Genomic DNA, 18117 nt, shown 5'->3' with positions numbered 1-18117 from the left:
TTGCCATTAACAGGCATTCGAGGATCCTTGTGAAACTGTAATGTGAATGATGTAAAGATGGGAAAATGTAAAGCCCTTGTCCAAGTCACTTTAAGATGCCAGATGAAATGAATTAGCTATATCCACACTTAAATTTCCAAGAAGATGTAACGCTTGTTATGTTCAAGTTACCTTTATAGAATACCCCTTTAACACTAATGTATAATGACCAGCTAGCTTACCATCGAAAATGTCCGAGCAATTGCCCCTTCCTTGGCTTCTCCAAATCGGCATTTACAATATGAATATTGGTGGTGAAAATGTCATCACAAGAGTTGCTGACCGTGAATCCACTATAAGCCATGGCATCTCCGAACTAAGGAGTGAATTGAAGTCTCCAAATCCAATTGTTGGAATTGATTTTGTAAATGTTGGAGATTTATTGATCTTCTATGTGAAAAAACGGTGCCTAGTCATTCAATATCGCATTTTGGCCTCTTTGAATGATGAATGTAACATCAGAAGTTAAATAACCTCGTTCCTGCAAGACAAAAATATCACATTTGTATGTCCTCCACGTATAAGCTTCAATATATTTCTATATAATTGTGATTTTGAGAGATTCTATTTTAAGACAGTGGTGGAAGTTGGGTATTTGGCTGCTCAGATTCGTAAGAAACCAAAGCTTCTTACTAGTAAACTGGAAGAGTTAATGGTTGAAGTTGGTATTATATTATTGATATTAAGAGACCAATCATTGCTAGTGGCTCGATGCGTCGTAACTGGCAATTGTCTGTGGTTCTGACGGAGGAGGAGGTGAAAGTTGCAATGTATGAAGTCTATTCATGCTATCAAATTGCAACCAAGCTTACTGATGAGGTGATGATGATTGGGGATGCTACTCGTGGACAGTAACTTTCGATTTTAGATTTGGTATTTTATTATGATCCTATGTTATAGTACAAAAACTATTGTAAGATCTTAGTTCTATGATATCATATAAAGAAATTCCTAGATTGTCTTTGCATAATGTTCTAGATGCATTCCATTTATATGTGAACGATTGTTTGCACAATCTAGTTATGCCGTTGATGAACCCAATTAATCACCGTGTTGGTTCTGGTGAACGCTTGTTTACACCGTCTATAACAACAACATACCCAATATAATATGCAGACCTTACCCCTACCTTTTGACGGATAGGGAGGCTGTTTTCGATGGACCCCCGACTCAAGGAGAGATGAAAAAGCATCATTAATAATAGGACGACGTAGTAAAAGAAAGAACAATCAATCCAAAGCAGTATAGCAAGGCATAGCAAACTACTATCAAAGACAAGGACCTACAAGAGTAATACTACGACTACTAGTATGCATGGATAAGTAAAGACAACACTCAATTAATAACTAACCCTCTACCCTAATTTGTGTCCCTTGTTTACGCAATCTAAACTCAGCAAATGATTTTGCTACTGACTAAGAAACTGTTAACTATAATATATACTCCGTACTTATATATATTCCTATGCTTACGCTGTCTACTAGCCTGTTTGACCAAGCTTTTTTTTTTTCCAAAAGTGCTTATTTGAAAAAAAAAAGTGAGGTGTTTGGCCGTGCTTTTGGGAGAAAATACGTATTTTTGAGGAGTAGCAAAAACAGTTTTTCAGAAGCTATAAAAAATAGTTTTTTTCCAAAAACATTTTTTTTTTAAAGTACTTTTTAGAAAATACAATTAGAAATATTTTTTAAAAACTTGGTCAAACACTAATTGCTGCTCAAAAGTGCTTTTTAAATTAATAGACCAAATAAAAACTGCCTATCAGCAAAGTACTTTTCAAAAGCTTGGCCGAACAGGCTATACATCACACCCCTTTGGGTGCGAGCGACCCTTCCCGAACTCTGCTAATGCGGAATGCTTTGTGCACGCCCTCTACTTATATTCCTGTGCCATACTAAAACAATGAGATTCACTATGGAAAGATAGTTATTTGAAGAATTTTACATGAAATGATTATTTGAAGAATTTTACATGAAATGAACTCCTCTCAAGCACTTCTCTTACAAGCCCGAAAATAATTCTCTATCATTCTGAAGCAGCCGTTTTAGATGGATCACCACACCCTTGATGGTAAACTCTCTTTCCCTCTTCCTTCTATATCCAAACAGAGAGACGTACCAATTTGGTTATTTCCTTTTTAATCGTCTTAAATAATTTAGCTCCTTACCAGGTGTCAAAATATCTTGTGGAGTACTGACTTGGAATATATTCCAATATTATATTTGTCGTTTTTCTTTTTATAACCAAAAAAAATGCGTCAATGAAGGATAAAGGAATATCTCGAAGGAAAAATATTCTTATAATGAGGGGTGGTCAATAGCACCACGGCAATCTAGCTGTTTTTCAAGAATATCAGTCAGAATCAATTGCTTTATTTTGTGCTGCTTTTTGTTTAAGTAGATAGTGCAATAAGAAGAGACTGAAATAAACTGACTGAAATTCTGTCCTAGCCCAAGTTGAATCTCACAATTACAATTAACTTAGTAGAATAAAATTGGGAAAATCAATTACATAAGATAACAAAAAGAATTCCAACTTTGATACAATTTTGTTGTCTTTTTGGTGCATTTTTTCCAGGTTGGTGGGGTAATCGTCATTTTCCATTTTGTTTCTTCTTTGATTTAGTGTGATAGTTTTCTTTTTGTGCTCGATTTGATAATTGTAAATTAATCAAGAATGCAAAGTGGTATAGCATCTGCTTATTTGCTATGGGTATATTCCTGTAATGGAGGATGAAGCACTGTTTGCCTTAATTTCATAAAAAATGTCAGGACGATAAAATTTCATATACTAGCAGCTATTGATTTTTTTGTAGTTGTAATGATTCATATAGTTTTCTAACAAATGTAGTTCGTTCATTGTTTTTACTTAAATCTGATTGCTTTATAACTTAAGAGGACAAGAGACCTCATTGTTTTATAACTGTGGTGTTTGGGAATTTGCCTTAATATAGTTAATATGTGATCATAGTTGATTGTATAAAACACTTCATAGCCTTGATGGAGATAAGACGTGATCATAGTTGGATCGTAGAAACCACTTCATCTGAAAATTCAAAACTAAAATAGCAGGAGCCACGTTTGTTTGTTTGTTGTATTTGCAAAATACGCCCTTTCACATACAATCCTAAATCATTTTCTTGGACCCACCCATTATGTTTTTATTAATGTGGCAGTGACAATTGAACTGTGTAAATCGTTCAGCTTATTAGAGATGATACACTTTTAGTTTATGTCTACAAGACTACAACAATCCTGACAAGCAGTACCTTTCTTTATGCCTTTTGAAAATTCCACTCTGTTGTGCTTCTGTTAAGTGCTATTACAAATATCAAAAATACAATAGTTTTACAGGGAACTCTTGAACCCTTTGACCTTATATTCAAATTATGCTAATCAAACCTCTTCTATCCCTGAACTGCTCATGCTTTTTAAAAACATGAAAATCAAGAATTTGCTACTAGATTGACATTGCTATTAACAGGCATTGGTAAATGACCATTCCAAATAGAACCAATTTTCTAACTACAAACAAGTATCTAAAGAATTTTAGCTATGAGTGCCAGGAACTCCGACAAATCAGTCTATGCACTTGCCTGGCCCTAAGACTTCAGCAAGATCTTGACTCACGGGGAGCATCATCAACAGCACTTGGTGCATTTCTTGCCTTAAGATCATCGACGTAATTCTGGTATATGTAAGTACAGAAGCCCCAAATGGCCATCAGCATGGCAATTATCTTCACACCGTTCATCTTGTCATGGAGGATTACCACAGCAGCAATAGGGGTGATCGCCAAAGAAAGAGTACTAATAACATTAGAGAACAACGAGGACACCACAAAAACCAAACCTACAACCCCAACTGAGCAAATCTGCCAAGCTATAGCTGTCCAAACCAGAGTCATCACATATGCAAGTTTTCCAGCAGTAAAACTACCCATTTCCCCTTGCAAAGTCTTCCATTCCCCGCTAGCAAAGAGACCCACTGTAGAGACCCCGGTAGCTACAAGTGCTGTGTATATTTGCATCTCCAGAACCACAGAAAACGTTTCTTTCTTTAGAACCTTTTGGAATGAAAGCTGCATAAGGGAAAGCAAGAGAGCGTACATAGCTGAAGCGGCAAGAGTAGCTAGAAATCCAATGACATATTTCGACTTAGTTACGCCCGCAGGCTTATCAGAATCGTCGTTAACAGCAAGAAGAGAAGCAGATAAAGAGAGCACGACCACAGAATTCATGATCAATGCTGTGAATTTTTGATGGTTTAGGAAGAAAGAGAGGACTGCACTGAAAACCAATTGAGTTGCACAAATAAGGGAATAAGTAGAAGCGGAGAGATACAATAGTCCGATGGAATACAACATGTTGTCTCCTGCAACCAGTGCACCAATTACGAAATAGATTACGCTAACCGTGATGATAGAAGATCGAGTGGAGCCTTCTGAATGATTTTGAGGAGAAGAAATGAAAAAGTAAGGAATGAAAAGAATTGGAAAAGCAGCTGTCTGGATGACGGTGGCCATCCATTTACTATTTCCACCCTTCTCATAGTAAAATCTTCCCAAAATTACAGCAGCAGCTTGACCAACTAGAAGGAAAATAATGTTGAGTGCCACCAGAAGCCAAAAGTGCAGACGGTTCAGCTTCGCCAGCGGATGCTGCGCATTTGAGGCACTATCTTTTCGCAAAATTGGTTGCTGATTATCTGCTGTTACAACAACAATCATGAACATACTGAGTGTGGTATCACCAAATACAAAGAACACAACCAATGAAGTTATCAAAGACAGAATGCAAGAGGAGGTTATAGAGTCACTTGTCCTGTTCCTCTAATATTACATATCTAGATACCTCAAATTAATATACCTCATAGTTACTTTGTGCAGGAAAAAAAAAAAAAAACCACAGGCAGTTATTCAGGGACAATTATTGAGAAGTAATCCAAGAACAACAACTACTACTACTATGTCTCATTACCAAACAGATCCAACCTTTTCTTTAAATTTCTCAGGTTTGCAAAAGATGTGAGGGCTCTGTGGGACTAATATGGATCAATTTCATTGGCAGTGCAGTACGCAAAAGAAGTGCTTTTTACTTCAGCTAAAATTTTGATTCTTCACCATTAAAAGAGAAGGAAAATAAAGCTTACCCCACAGTACCTTCAAGTGTATGAAACAACAATAACTCAGAGCTGAAAATGTAATAACTTAAACTCATATACTTGACACAATGGGAAAAAAAATCTTCTATCATTTCTGCCTTCTAAATTTACTGTTTGACCAAGAAAAAGATTAACACTTTTTCTCAAATTTATGGATGATAAGGGGCGGAGCCAGATAGGGCTAAGGGGGTTCATCGGCGGAAAATTACATTGTTTATATATAGTTAAAATTACTTTTTATGTATGTATGGACTATAGTATATGTTGAAACCCCTTTGACTTTTTCACGTGTTTACTTCTATGTATTTTGAACCCCAATTCTTTATTCATAGTAAGGGAAACAAAAATACATCCGCATGGAAACAGCAAAGATGAATCCAATTAATCCCCTTATCCTAACACAACCCACAATACTAATAACTCAACAACATAGTGATCAGAAAGAAACCAGAAAATCAAGCCACAGAAACCCCAAGAATCCCTTTTCCCATTTGAAACAACCCAATGACCATAAATAAACGAAATCCCACAAAATATAAACAAAAAATGAATAGGAATATCACATGTATTTATGTAAAAATACAGATAAAAGGAGAAAGGGATGACCTGTCATGGTGGAAAAGAAGGAAAAAAATTGGTCAAGCGGCCACAATAGCAGCCTTAAAGTCAGAGAGAAGAACGGAACTTCAATAAAATACAATTATACAAATGTACTAACCCAATCCAAATTTAAAGGAGATGGAAAGCGGATAGCTGAATTTACTACTACACCCACCCACTACCCCTTAAATATTACGTAAGAAAAAAGAAAAAGAACGTTGGAAATTGAAGGCATATTTCGAAGGGTCATCAAACGAAAATCAATGGGAAAAAAATAGAAAACTGAAGACGATTGAAACTGGCGGTGCCTGGGTATTCACCAATTGGAAGGTGACACGTGGGGACAATTATATGAGAGACTCGTGACGAATAAATGAGAACATAGTTTTTTTGTATATATATATGTTTGACTTGAAGAAAGCCAAGAAAGTGGTGTACGTACTTTTTAATTGGATTGGATCAAAGTGATTAGATTCACCATCTAAAGGTGAAAGACCGAAAGGTATGAGAAGGGTTTGTGTAGCGTAATGTCTCGGGCAATTTGCACGATTGTCCTTCTTTGGGGGTGGTCTATAATTTTTGTCCCTCAAATTGCGGTCTTTAACTTTTACCCTTTTTTAAAAAGGTGATTGAAAATATTCTGAAATTTTGAATATTTTTGAAAGGCAAAAATTAAAAACTAGTGCCTTTGAAGGGCAATCATCACGAAAAATTGTAATGCCTGTCAATTAGGACGGCCAATTTGCACGATTGTCCTTATTCGGGGGTGGTCTTTATTTTTTGTCCCTCAAATTGCTGGTCTTTAATTTTGTCCTTTCTCCTAAAATACTCCGATGTTTTAGGTTTAAATCCCGGTTCAGTAAAAAAAAAATCGCAAGGCAGAATTTCATAGAAAAATTAGGCCTGTTCGAACAAAACGTAAGACCTAACTTTTGTAGAATCCCAGCAGAGTAAAAAAATATATATATATTCGTAAGGCAAAATATGTCTTAAGGCATAACTTTACCCCTCGGCCTGCATAATTTTTGCCTTAGGCATAATTTAAAATTCCAGGAGTTATGCCTAATAAGGCCTAACTTGAAACTACAACATAACTAGGCCTTAGGCATAAAACTACAGTTAGGCGGATAAGGCCTATCTTGAAACTACAACATCAACAAATGGGCAATTTGCAGGATTGCCCTTCGCTGGGGGTGGTCTTTAATTTTTGCCCCCCAAAATGGTGGTCTTTAACTTTTGCCCTTCAGGCAGAATTTATACATGGGCAGAATTTGCAAATTTCTGCCCATACAAATTCTGCCTTAAGGATAGATTTGCGAAATTCTCATTTTGCGATTTTTTTTTTATTTGAGTGGAGTTCGAACCCACAACCCTAAGACAGCGAAGAGCAAAACTTAAAGACCACCAATTTGAAGGACAGAAATTAAAGACCACCCCAAATGAAGGGCAATCCGCGCAAAAAAAAAAAAGTAACAAAATTAGGTCTTATAAGGCCTAACTTTCGCGAAACCTAGCCTTGTTTTTTTTTTTTTTTTTTTTACCGAGCCGGGGTTCAAACCCAGAACCTCGAAAAAAATTAAAGACCAGCAACTTGAGGGACAAAAATTAAAGAGCAGCGCGTTTGAAGGACAATCTGTGCAAAAAAAATAAATTGGGACTAATGGCTGATATGGTGTAAAGCGACGTTTGGTACAAAGAGTAGTTATACAAGAATCTAATTTTTTTGGTCAAGGTGTTTGGGCGATAGCTTACACGCAACTCAATTATTTCATCGAATACTTGTCACCTATCGCCCACACGCAACTCAATTATTTCATCGAATACTTGTCACCTTTCATGTATATGTATTTCTTTTTTAAACTTGATCCTAGAACCTCATGATATTCCTCTCCCTTCATTGATCACCAAATCAGAACCTTGAGTGATATATAATTAACGAATAATGATAGAATGTTATAAGAAATTGATAGTAACACATACTTTCACTGATTAGTGTTTATGCACACAGGTGAAAAGAAAAAAAGAAATAATCAGATTGAAGAAATTAAAACTTATACAGATTTCATACTATATCATACCATCATAAATTTTTATTTTTCTTACAAGAAGCCTTTCTTTAAAAGCATTTATGTCATTTGACATGCTTTTAATGAAAGATTGTTAACACGAGCTATTCATTCATTGATAACCCGAAGACACATATTGAAATTGTGCACTATGGTCTAACTAGAGTGCCGTTTTTGTACCATTTATCTTAACATACACAAATTTCCAGACAAGGTTTGAAAAGACTTACTGAAACATGTATCGAAACCAATAGTAGTGTATAGCAACACAGATTGTGTGAGATTCTTTTTGTTTCAGAAATTGGCGGACCGAAAAAAGTAAAATTTTGGCTCCACTAATTTTTTGTAAAAGAAAATAAAAACTCACACAGCTTGTATCAATTGTGTGAGACACAAAATAAAGTTCCTCACATTCAACCATTACTCGCTCAAGAACGTCCAACCAAAATTTCCGATTACAAAATTGCAATGAATCAGCTGATAACATGCTCTTAGAAGACTTGTTCCATAAGGGGGCTGCTAAATAGCATAGGTCTAGAGACTGATACAAATAAGTGACACATACTACGTCTTACTCAGCTAGGATGACAAGCTCCTGTGTCCAACTTTAACAAAAACAAAAAATTCAAATTTTACGGTTGTCAACGAAGAACTTTACAGACAATAACTGTTGTCGAAAACAAAATAAAAGAACCTGAGTCGAAAACTATAGAATTGCAAACCATAAAATTAACAAGCACATCCTCCTGATTGTGCCTGTGATTGGGATGCATTTGTGTTGCTTGACTTGAGGTTGACATCAACCATGTCTTCTTGCTTAGCTGAAGATAGTGTCTCCATTCCTGGCAAAGCTGCCGCAATTTTCCTAAAAAGAGGCTGCAAGAGTTGAATATGCATCAGCAACAAAATAGCAAGTGGGTGCAAGAAAAGCAGTTGAGAACAATAACTCGGTAACATCAGAGCACTGATGTTCTTTTTTTTTTTAAAAAAATAAAAATAAAAATAAAAGGGAACCCGTAGCCGCTACCCTTCGGGTGCGAAGAGGGTAAACCCTAATCCAGTGTAATAGCCAACAAACCACACATGAGAGACAAACTGCACTAGGCAAGCCCCGTGCGACGAGCTCGACCCAGAAAGCATGCTCAAAGCACTGATTTTCTCGCATGACAGCACAAATGATGCAGATTGTTATCTTCCATACGAAAGATAAGACTTCCTCACATTTTATTGAAGCAAATTATAAAACTAACATCACTTACTTTAATATTGAATCCAGCTTTCGCACTGGTTTCAATAAACATCACATTTAGTTCGCGAGCTTTCCCTTCTCCTTCCTCAATTGAGACTTGCCTGCAATTTTCCACAGGACCAAAGAACGCAAAAGAATTATGTCATAGGTATAGTAATTTTTTTTTTTTTTTTTGATAGGTTCATAGGTATAGTAATTATAAGAATAACCATAACAACACAGTACTCCAGTTGTAGATAGCACAACACAAATCTCACTAACATTTAACCATTCCTGGGGCACAGAGCCACAGACTACTTGTTCCCTATAAATCTCTACCATTTCTTCCACATAGAATGGAACTTGTAGCAAATATTTAACCATTCCTGGGGCACAGAGCCACGCTACTCGTTCCCTATAAATCTCTACCATTTCTTCCACAGAATGGAACTTGTAACACAGATAAAGAAAGTGGCAGTTACTTTATCACTCCATGAGGAAATGCAGATTACCTCTATTACTGAACAAAATAGATGAAAAGGTTACAAATCCTAATACTTGAGCCCCAGTGCATTACTAAGGAACTTTCTATTTAGATCAGACAATGCTTAAACTACATTCCTATTCAGCAATTATAACATACTGAATGATCATGAACTAACAATAACTAAAACTAACTCATTGAAGACGAAGAGTTTCCGAAAGCACCCATACAGGTAGCTAGTCAAACAATCACATAAATGTCAACTCACTTCTGCTGGTCAACAGTACAACTCAGACCAAACTAGGGCATCCCAACAACTAAAGCCTGAATAAGATCCAGAGCACCAGCGGAAAATAAGAATCTCATCTACCCTAATAATTTTCCACCCCAGCTTAGTCAAGAGCTTCATACTTCATAGTTCCTGATATGGCTGAATAAACTAAATCTTAATCACTATTAAAGGATAAGTGTTGACAGGATTCATACTGTAAGTAAAGATGTGTAGCTAAATAAAGAAAACTAGCAGCTCAGTTCAGTCGCTATATTACACAAGTTTCAAGTACTTTTAAATGAACTGAGCATTTATAAATGGAAATCATAGCTCATTTCTTTATATTTCCTTTGAGCTAGTTCTGCGACCAAAGAATATATTGAGACCCTACGTTTTTCAGTTCGACAATGTCTATTCATATCTAGATAGGTTTTGTAAGCTTAAGGAAAAAATGTTGGATATCCAAGCAAAAAGAACACATGAATGCAACGACAATTATATTCAACTAGGCTATGGGTTATGCAATAATAAGATATCTTCAAGTCTCCTTCAGATAAAAGAAGGGGATGGTCAAGAACTTCAAGCACAGTTTCTGTGGCTTAAAGCCCACATGTTTACTGTACAAGAATTACAACATCAAGACCCTACTATTCAAAGCTGGCCATGACATTTTCAAACTTAGATGCTTCCATGATACGTCGAATCTACAACCAAATACTAGTCATTTCGAACCCTTTAAATTTTTCCCCACATACATTTATCCAACTTTTTATACAATAATGTCAAAGGCTCGCCTGAGGCCCCCTTAAACTCTCAAGTTATGTTCAAACAGGCCGAGTAAGTCGCCTCGCTAAGCTGACGCTTCATTTCAAGCATCAAGAAGCTAAGGCATCTGTCATCACCTATAGGCTCTACCTTGAAGAGACCACGAAAAAAGAACTATATCACTTAATATTGTTTTTTTTTTTTTTTAATTCCTTTGTCATATAGTAGTTGCTTGTGTTTACAGCTATTATCCTTAAATGAAATATGTTTTTTTTCTTCATTTGTGTCTTTCTTCGTTAAAGCCTCACTTTATTTGCACTTTGCGCTTAAAGCTCCAAAAAGGATACAACTTTTTTTGCTTTTTGCCTTTGATAACATTGTTCTTATATTTGCCGTGTTTAGCCCCCTTCAGAAGCATAGGTTCTGGTATTTGGCAGGAGAGTTGCTAAAACATAAAAATCCAGCAGTAGTGATAAATATAACAGCAGCTGTCCAGTCATAATAGTTTGTCCTCTACTCCGAAAATGCATAACAAACAATTAGTACATAATGTAGAATCCATTTCAAATTATTCAACTTTTAACAATTTAGATTTTAGAGCTCTCAGTTTACTTTAACAGCTTCAAAAATAAAATTTAGAGCTCTCAGTTACTTGAATGCAAATAACTGGTGAACAGGATGATGTTTGACATCAATATGATTCTCAATCCCCTTCTATTTTCATCTTTTACATAATAGCTGGATATCACCACCTTTTTAAGGGGGTAAAAATGGGGGTGTTAACCATCAAGGAATTCTGTTAGTAGAGACCTTGACATAACAAAACCTAAATGCAGGAAGATAAGACCAGAAAATTGAATGAGATGAGCTAAGAGGACAAAAAGGAAGGTGAAGATTCCACATCACATCTCCAAAAAAAAAAAAAAAAAAAAAAAAAAAAGCTTCTCTAACTCTCACACGGTGCGTAAAGGAAAACAAGAATGAAAAAATTAACACTACCTCTTTTCAACAAGATCAGTTTTGTTACCAACAAGGACAATAATAACGTCACTGCCCCTCTCAGTTCGAACCTCCTCAATCCACTTTGAAGTGTTTAAGAAGGACTGCCTGCCTGGAACCAACAAGAAAAGTACAGTGTCACTTTAGCAAGGGATATGTCGTTGAAGTAATTCTTCTCCAAGCAAGGATAAAAGATAAACCAAGTATGATCAGAAAAAAACTGCACAGTATTGAATAGTGACATACTTGCAACATCATACACAATGACAGCAACAGAGGAGTCCCTAATATAGCTTGGTATCAGACTCCTAAATCTCTCTTGACCTGCAGTATCCCTGAAGTGTATCATGAAAAGGCAAATTTTAGAGCACTTCAAAATGTAAAATAATGCTACATCCAGCATCAAATGAACCAAACAAGAATCCTGGCATGAAATTTTTTCCAAATTAGTGAAAACATGTCACAGAAATTTTGATACCATGAACTGGTTTCATAAGAATGTCTTTGTCAGGCCGGGGCATTTTCATAAAATGGCTAGAAGTTTAATAATTACTCATAATCCAAATGGAAGGCATAGAGGAAAAACATAACCTAGCCTTGTAAGGCTAGATCGGATTTCTTTCTTTTTAATCCCTTTTTTCCCAACAGAATACTGAAGCAAGAGCAATTATATCTTTAGTCATTAACTAAAAAACCCATTTTACCACGATATATGAACTGACCAATTGTCGTCCTGATATATGTTACACCCATATAAAGGCTAGCTACATCACTTTTTCATGAAATAGGGCAAGTCAAGGCATAACATTTTACTGTTACTTGTCTTACCTCGAATAGATTAATGCTATCTCTCCTTAACAACATTCACAAATGTAAAGTACTAAGAATATTGTTAAAACAGCGTTTATGCTCATCACAGCAGGCATTGGCTCATCAAGAAGTATATCTTACCATAGCTGCAATCGTACTGTACGATCTTCAAGGTACATAGTCTTTGACAGGAAGTCAATACCAATTGTAGCCTGAACAAGAAATTCAATAATATGAGGATACCTGATAACATAACTTCTACTTTGAAAATAAATAAAAAAGGAAAACGGCTAAAATTTGGAAGAGAAGAGGGAGTTGTTCCTTCAAATGGAAATACTTCCCTAGAAGAGGGGAAGCAAGGACTAGAGTCTAGATTAAAAGCAGTTTCACGGTCAAAAAGACACGTAGGAATCCTATTCCATCAAGGCATGGGAATTGAGGCTTGTTTTAATCATTTGTCTAAAAGTCAGCAAATCACAAGACAAAGCGAATCATTTACTTCAGACCAAACAAAACAGTCAGCCACAGTAAAGGAAACATCAAACACTTTATCCAGAAAAAAGGAGGGAAAGAAAGATTTGAGAATTTATAATAAATTTCTGAATCTACGTTGGTCGAACTTAAAATATTAAGTTCAGATATATAGTTTGTCGAGAGAAGGGATCCATAGGATAGATTAGAGAATACATTCTAACTGTATCTTCGTGAGACTAATCCCTATGGAGAGCTGGTTTTTCAGGCATTATTTGATGTAACTCATTTACATACATAACACTCCCCAGAAGGTCCTGTCAGCTGTGGATTATCTTGTCAATAATGTTCAAGGAGAGCAGTTTTTCGGGTTATTAGAGAGTGAGGAGACGCATGACAATAAGCCACTACTTATGCCCATTTTCTCTATTCCTTTTCTTAATGAGAAAACCTACACTTTTACTAATTGTATATCACGAGTGTCCTAAATGCTTTAAAACTTTATCAGTTATTAAGGCAACCAGCTTCCAGAGATCAACCTACTCCAATCAAAATTCGCAAACAGAAAACTGACATATAGTCTTCAAATAATGTATTCTACTCTAAGCAAATAATATGACCAACAATACATTGTGAAATATCTATTATCGTATGCATTGATGCACACATCGAACAAATTATACATACAAGTGCCAATAGATGTGCTTTACAGATCACGATCTCGACAAATTACTAGTAAGTCGTTATGTAGCAAAACGAACAAACAGATCGGCTAACGAATTAAGAAAGCAGTATACCTGATAGGTGTTATCGAATTTATCATACATGAATCGGGTGATAATACTGGTCTTGCCGACGGATTGATCTCCTAAGAAGACAAGCTTATACTTAGCAAGAGCCGAAACCGGAGCCATCTAATCGGATCTTTTGGTCTAACGTGGCGGATCCGATCAGGATTTTCCGACAAGAGTATCAGAGATCTCGCCGGAAAATGATCAGCAAAGGGGAGTGTAGGGCTTAGCGAGAGAAATTAAGTGTTTGTGTGTTTGTATTGGAAGAGTAGCGTAGCGCGTGAGTGATTTTGTAACATGCTTTCATTACTTGAATGAGCACATGTTTTTTTGCTGGAAGCTGAATTTCATGTTCTTCTTTTTCTATTTTCTGGCCTTTTTTTCTTTTTTCGGGTTTCGGCGAAAAAAAAAGGATGCACACACACAAGGACTCTGCATTTTGTAACATGCTTTCATTACTTGGATGAGCACACTGGCATTATGGTGATTTGCTGGATCTCATTAATCTTTTAAAAAAAGAAGAACCATTTCCTTTTTAATTTGCTGTATTTCATGTTCTTCTCTTTTCTATTTTCTGTGCCTTTTTTCTTTTTTCGAAATATATATATATATATACACACTCTTATTTTCAAACACGTTGCGTAATTTATCTTACAAGCCATTGCAAAAAAAAAAAAAAAAAAATCAAAAAAAAATTACGAGGATGCAACACTGTGATAATACAAATTTGCAATCATTAATTCAAAGAATAAATGTATCTTACAACACTAACAAACTCTGTGATTTTATAGTAGACAATCTTACTTTCCACTTTATTATTATTATTATTATTATTATTATTATTACTCTGATTCTGAGTCGGAAAACCTTTGCAGTGGTCCATACAAATGCAGTGGCCCATACACCTTTAGAAAAGTTTGTTCTTGATAAATCTAGTGAAGTGGCTGGCACAAATAGTCACACACATGATTTTTCTAATTTTCACTTATTTAAATTTTGGTATGCTGTATAATCTATTTCCATTTGCTATATATACATGTAGAAACAGTAAAGAAGGACACAAACAATTGAAAAACATTTCTTTACTGTCATTTAAGACTTTCTACTTTTTGTTGTTACACAATTAAGGGTACTACTATTGCGGAAAAGATTAATCCACCATTTAATATATTAAAACATCCATAAATTTTAACTATGTCGGCAAGTTATACTATTTGTTAGTAAAAATGAAAGAAATCCATTATTGCCTGAGAGCCTGCGTGATTTATTAAAAGAGGGAAAAAGAACCATCTGTCTATGATTTCCTTTTTAATTTGCAATTTGCACCATGCATCTCTAGTCCAAAAGATTTGCTTGTGCACGTTACTTTGGTTAAATAAATCATTTATAATCCTGCCCCAAAAAATAGTTTGCTTGAGATGAGTTCGGCCGAGATGAACTAAACAATGAATAATAGTTCAAAGCCTCAAACTATTCAAAAATCTTCTTCAACAATGGAGTTCTACCTTCCCCTATTTCATCTAGTTCATTAAAGCCTTAAAGCCTACTGCATGGGAAGTGTGATTTACTCACAATGCAGGAGCTATGGAATGAGCTAACGTATATATATATATCTTCTTTTTCTCAAAGATGAGTCTCTCTAAGATCAACTAAATTTGATCTTTTATTTTGTAAGAGCAATGTATTTTACAGAACCTTATCAAAAGTTATGGTCACCCGTTAATCCAATTTCTTGATGGGATTAAATGATGTACATGCTAAGTGGAAAATATTCTACTTTGATTCAAAAACTACCAAGTCCGGTCCTATTCTGTATTTCAATCAAAAAATAAGTCTAGAATTTTGTGTTCTCTCCTTGTTTTTAAACAACACGCACGAGAAATGGAACCTGAAAAATCCATACGCCAAAATTTCGAGTCCTCGTTTTGATCAAGATGAATAAAAAATGTTTCGTTTCTAATATCACCGATCCGAGCAAATTATGATCAGACTTGGACATTTACCTTATCATGCTATGAAAAAAATTAAATTCTTGCCTATATCCATCCCTAACAATAAAGAATTTCCTTGTGAAGTTTGCCCCATGGCAAGACAAACCAAGCCTCCTTTTCCCACAAGTTCAATTACTACTAAACAGCACGGTTTTCTAGATCATATAGATTTACAGTCTAGACCCTATAAGACACCCACTTATACGATAATGAGAAAAATATTTTTTGACTTTTCCTGATGATTTTTCAAATACTAATTCTCCTTAGTTCTTCATACTAAATCCAATGCCTTCTCCATTTTAAATAAGCATTTTTCCCTTGTTGAAATCTAGCCAATTTCACACAAAAATCAAAGTAATCAGTTTGGTACAATGCATGAGTTAGAACTCCAGGATGTTCTAATTTTTTTATTCTCAAGGCATAATTCATCAAACATCTTGGTAGAAACTTAAATCAACAAAATTCGGGATTGTTAGAGAAAACATCGCACCTTCTGCGAGGAAACAGGTTTTTGAATTTACCAATCTCTATTCCTAAAAATACCTGGGGGAAGGGATAAAAACTTATCGGCTACACATCTCATTAATCGATTTTTAGGTTCTTCTCTTGTTTTTCAGCGTCTATTGTGTAAAAGGCTCAGGATCAAGTCACGAAAGGATCAAAGACCATAAATGATCTTTGTTTTACTACTCTTGTATAAATTGACTAGAGCTCTACTGTGGGTATACTTGGATATCCTTTTCCCACGAGTTCAAAAATGAGACAATTTTGGATGTACTTTCCACAATATTATTATTATTCCATTATTCTCAAAGATTTTTCTTCTTTCCGAATCTCAAAGTTCGGTCGAACAGACATCCTTCCACAACTCCTCATTCTTCTCCTAAAGGAGAAATCCCATTACTACTATTCATCACCTCCACGCATTGGCATAAGTTCTACTTTTTCTCTTTATTTACTTAATCATATTCAATCTTTAATATTACTTCTATATGCAAATTTCTTGTGTTAATTCAATCATTTTTATTCCAACCAATTCTTTTCATCTCCCAGCGGTAAGAAAGCTTTAGCCTGCAAATTTTACTTTTAAATCACAAATTTAGACTATTTGGGCAAAGTCGATTATACCGATCGATTTTTGACTCAAACAATAAGATGTTTATAAACAAATCAATTAAAACATAATTACAATAATTTTGCTTAATAAAAATAAAATTAATAATATCTTAGCATAAAAGTAGCATGCCATAACACGTTATCCATGACGCTATATTAGCTACTTAATTGAAAACAGAAAGAAACTTGAACCGCGCCTTTTCTGTTAGAGGCTCTTCTTCTTCATAACCACAAGCTATCTTCTTCTTTGGGGTAACACTCCCCTCTCCTCTGTATACCCATTTTGCACTTCACACAAGCATACCACCGACAAATCGTGAAATTACGTATGTATCATGGATTTTCGCAAAAATTGTTAATTCTCTTAGATAAACTTCAATCTCTCGTGAAGTTTCTATTGTCAATTTTGATCTGCAGGAACTACTTCCTCGATTCATATCGTTTTTGAACAATGAACGCACGAAACACATCGAGTCATTTTCAACAATGTGCCCTCTTCTTCTCAAGAATTTGATTCGTATGATCGAGCAAGTAATATTGCTGAAAAATTACAACTTTTTCTCTTACTCACATCTACTTGGATGTATGATTGACAGCGTTAAACGTTTTCTGAAATTTAATTACGAACTAGATTGCATAATTAGCTATTTCTTTCATATATCGTTAGTTGCAATAGCAATTCGAAAAAACTTCCGACCGTTGAGCCTCATGGCTTCGGTTCTCCAATTATATTTTCTATTATTTTTAATCTTTAATAACAAGGTTTTGATCTATAAATCATGTTATTTCTTAGTTTAACATATCTATGATCTATGTAGCAGTTAATAGGAGTATTTGTATATTAGTCGAAAACAGAAAGAAACTTGAACCGTGTTGAGTCGGTAAACACTCCCCTGCTCTCTCCTCTGTATACCCATTTTTAGCACTTCACAAGCATACCCAAATTAAAATTACGTATATGTATCATGGATTTATGCAAAAACAGTTAATTCTCACAGATAAACTTCAACTTCGTGAAGTTTTATTGTCATTTACTTTTCGCATTTTTCAACAATGTGCGGTAAAATAATTACAACTTTGTCTACTTCTGGATGTATGATTGACAGCGTTAAACGATTTGAGATTAAATATCGTTAGTTGCAATATTTTAAGGTTCTAACACTTATATTTTCTATTATTTTTAGGTTTTGACATATATTTTAAAAATATGATCATGTAGCAGTTAATAAAGTATTTGTTAGTCGGAGTATTATCCAAGTTCCAACTCTTCTTTGACGCCTATCAATTTGGTGAAGAAAAATATTTTAAGACTAAAACATACATTTTA

General features: G+C 35.1%; 2 protein-coding genes across 3 annotated transcripts; both read right to left on the bottom strand.

Annotated features, from left to right (window-relative positions):
• Positions 1-3396: 3396 nt before the first annotated feature.
• LOC132064187 (probable purine permease 11) lies at positions 3397-6006 on the bottom strand. 2 transcript variants are annotated; one of them, XM_059457089.1, is made up of 2 exons: positions 5805-6006; positions 3397-4745 (listed from the first exon to the last, which is right to left on the bottom strand). In XM_059457089.1, exons 1-2 carry the CDS (start codon positions 5809-5811, stop codon positions 3646-3648), a joined length of 1107 nt encoding a protein of 368 aa, XP_059313072.1. In that variant the 5' UTR covers positions 5812-6006; the 3' UTR covers positions 3397-3645. The 2 variants fall into 2 exon arrangements, with proteins under 2 accessions (XP_059313072.1, XP_059313073.1); XM_059457090.1 differs by having other exon boundaries at positions 3397-4742.
• Positions 6007-8297: 2291 nt separating this feature from the next.
• LOC132064186 (ras-related protein RABH1b) lies at positions 8298-13969 on the bottom strand. The gene is made up of 6 exons (XM_059457088.1): positions 13690-13969; positions 12563-12633; positions 11858-11946; positions 11612-11723; positions 9124-9214; positions 8298-8740 (listed from the first exon to the last, which is right to left on the bottom strand). The coding sequence occupies exons 1-6, from the start codon at positions 13804-13806 to the stop codon at positions 8594-8596; spliced, it is 627 nt and encodes a 208-aa protein (XP_059313071.1). The 5' UTR covers positions 13807-13969; the 3' UTR covers positions 8298-8593.
• Between the last annotated feature and the right edge of the window lie 4148 nt (positions 13970-18117).

The sequence above is a fragment of the Lycium ferocissimum genome, chromosome 7 (assembly GCF_029784015.1).
Source record: "Lycium ferocissimum isolate CSIRO_LF1 chromosome 7, AGI_CSIRO_Lferr_CH_V1, whole genome shotgun sequence".
Taxonomy (NCBI): domain Eukaryota; kingdom Viridiplantae; phylum Streptophyta; class Magnoliopsida; order Solanales; family Solanaceae; genus Lycium; species Lycium ferocissimum.
Note: the sequence above shows the minus strand (reverse complement) of the source record. Positions and strands in the feature narration are given on the sequence as shown.

Excerpts from the sequence above, each read along its gene's own strand:
- LOC132064186 (XM_059457088.1), bottom strand. The coding sequence starts at position 13,806 with ATGGCTCCGGTTTCGGCTCTTGCTAAGTATAAGCTTGTCTTCTTAGGA. Across the intron at positions 11,947-12,562 it reads ACAGTACGATTGCAGCTATG|GGATACTGCAGGTCAAGAGA; the intron begins GTAAGATATACT and ends GATACACTTCAG. Across the intron at positions 8,741-9,123 it reads AAGCTGGATTCAATATTAAA|CCTCTTTTTAGGAAAATTGC; the intron begins GTAAGTGATGTT and ends CAACTCTTGCAG.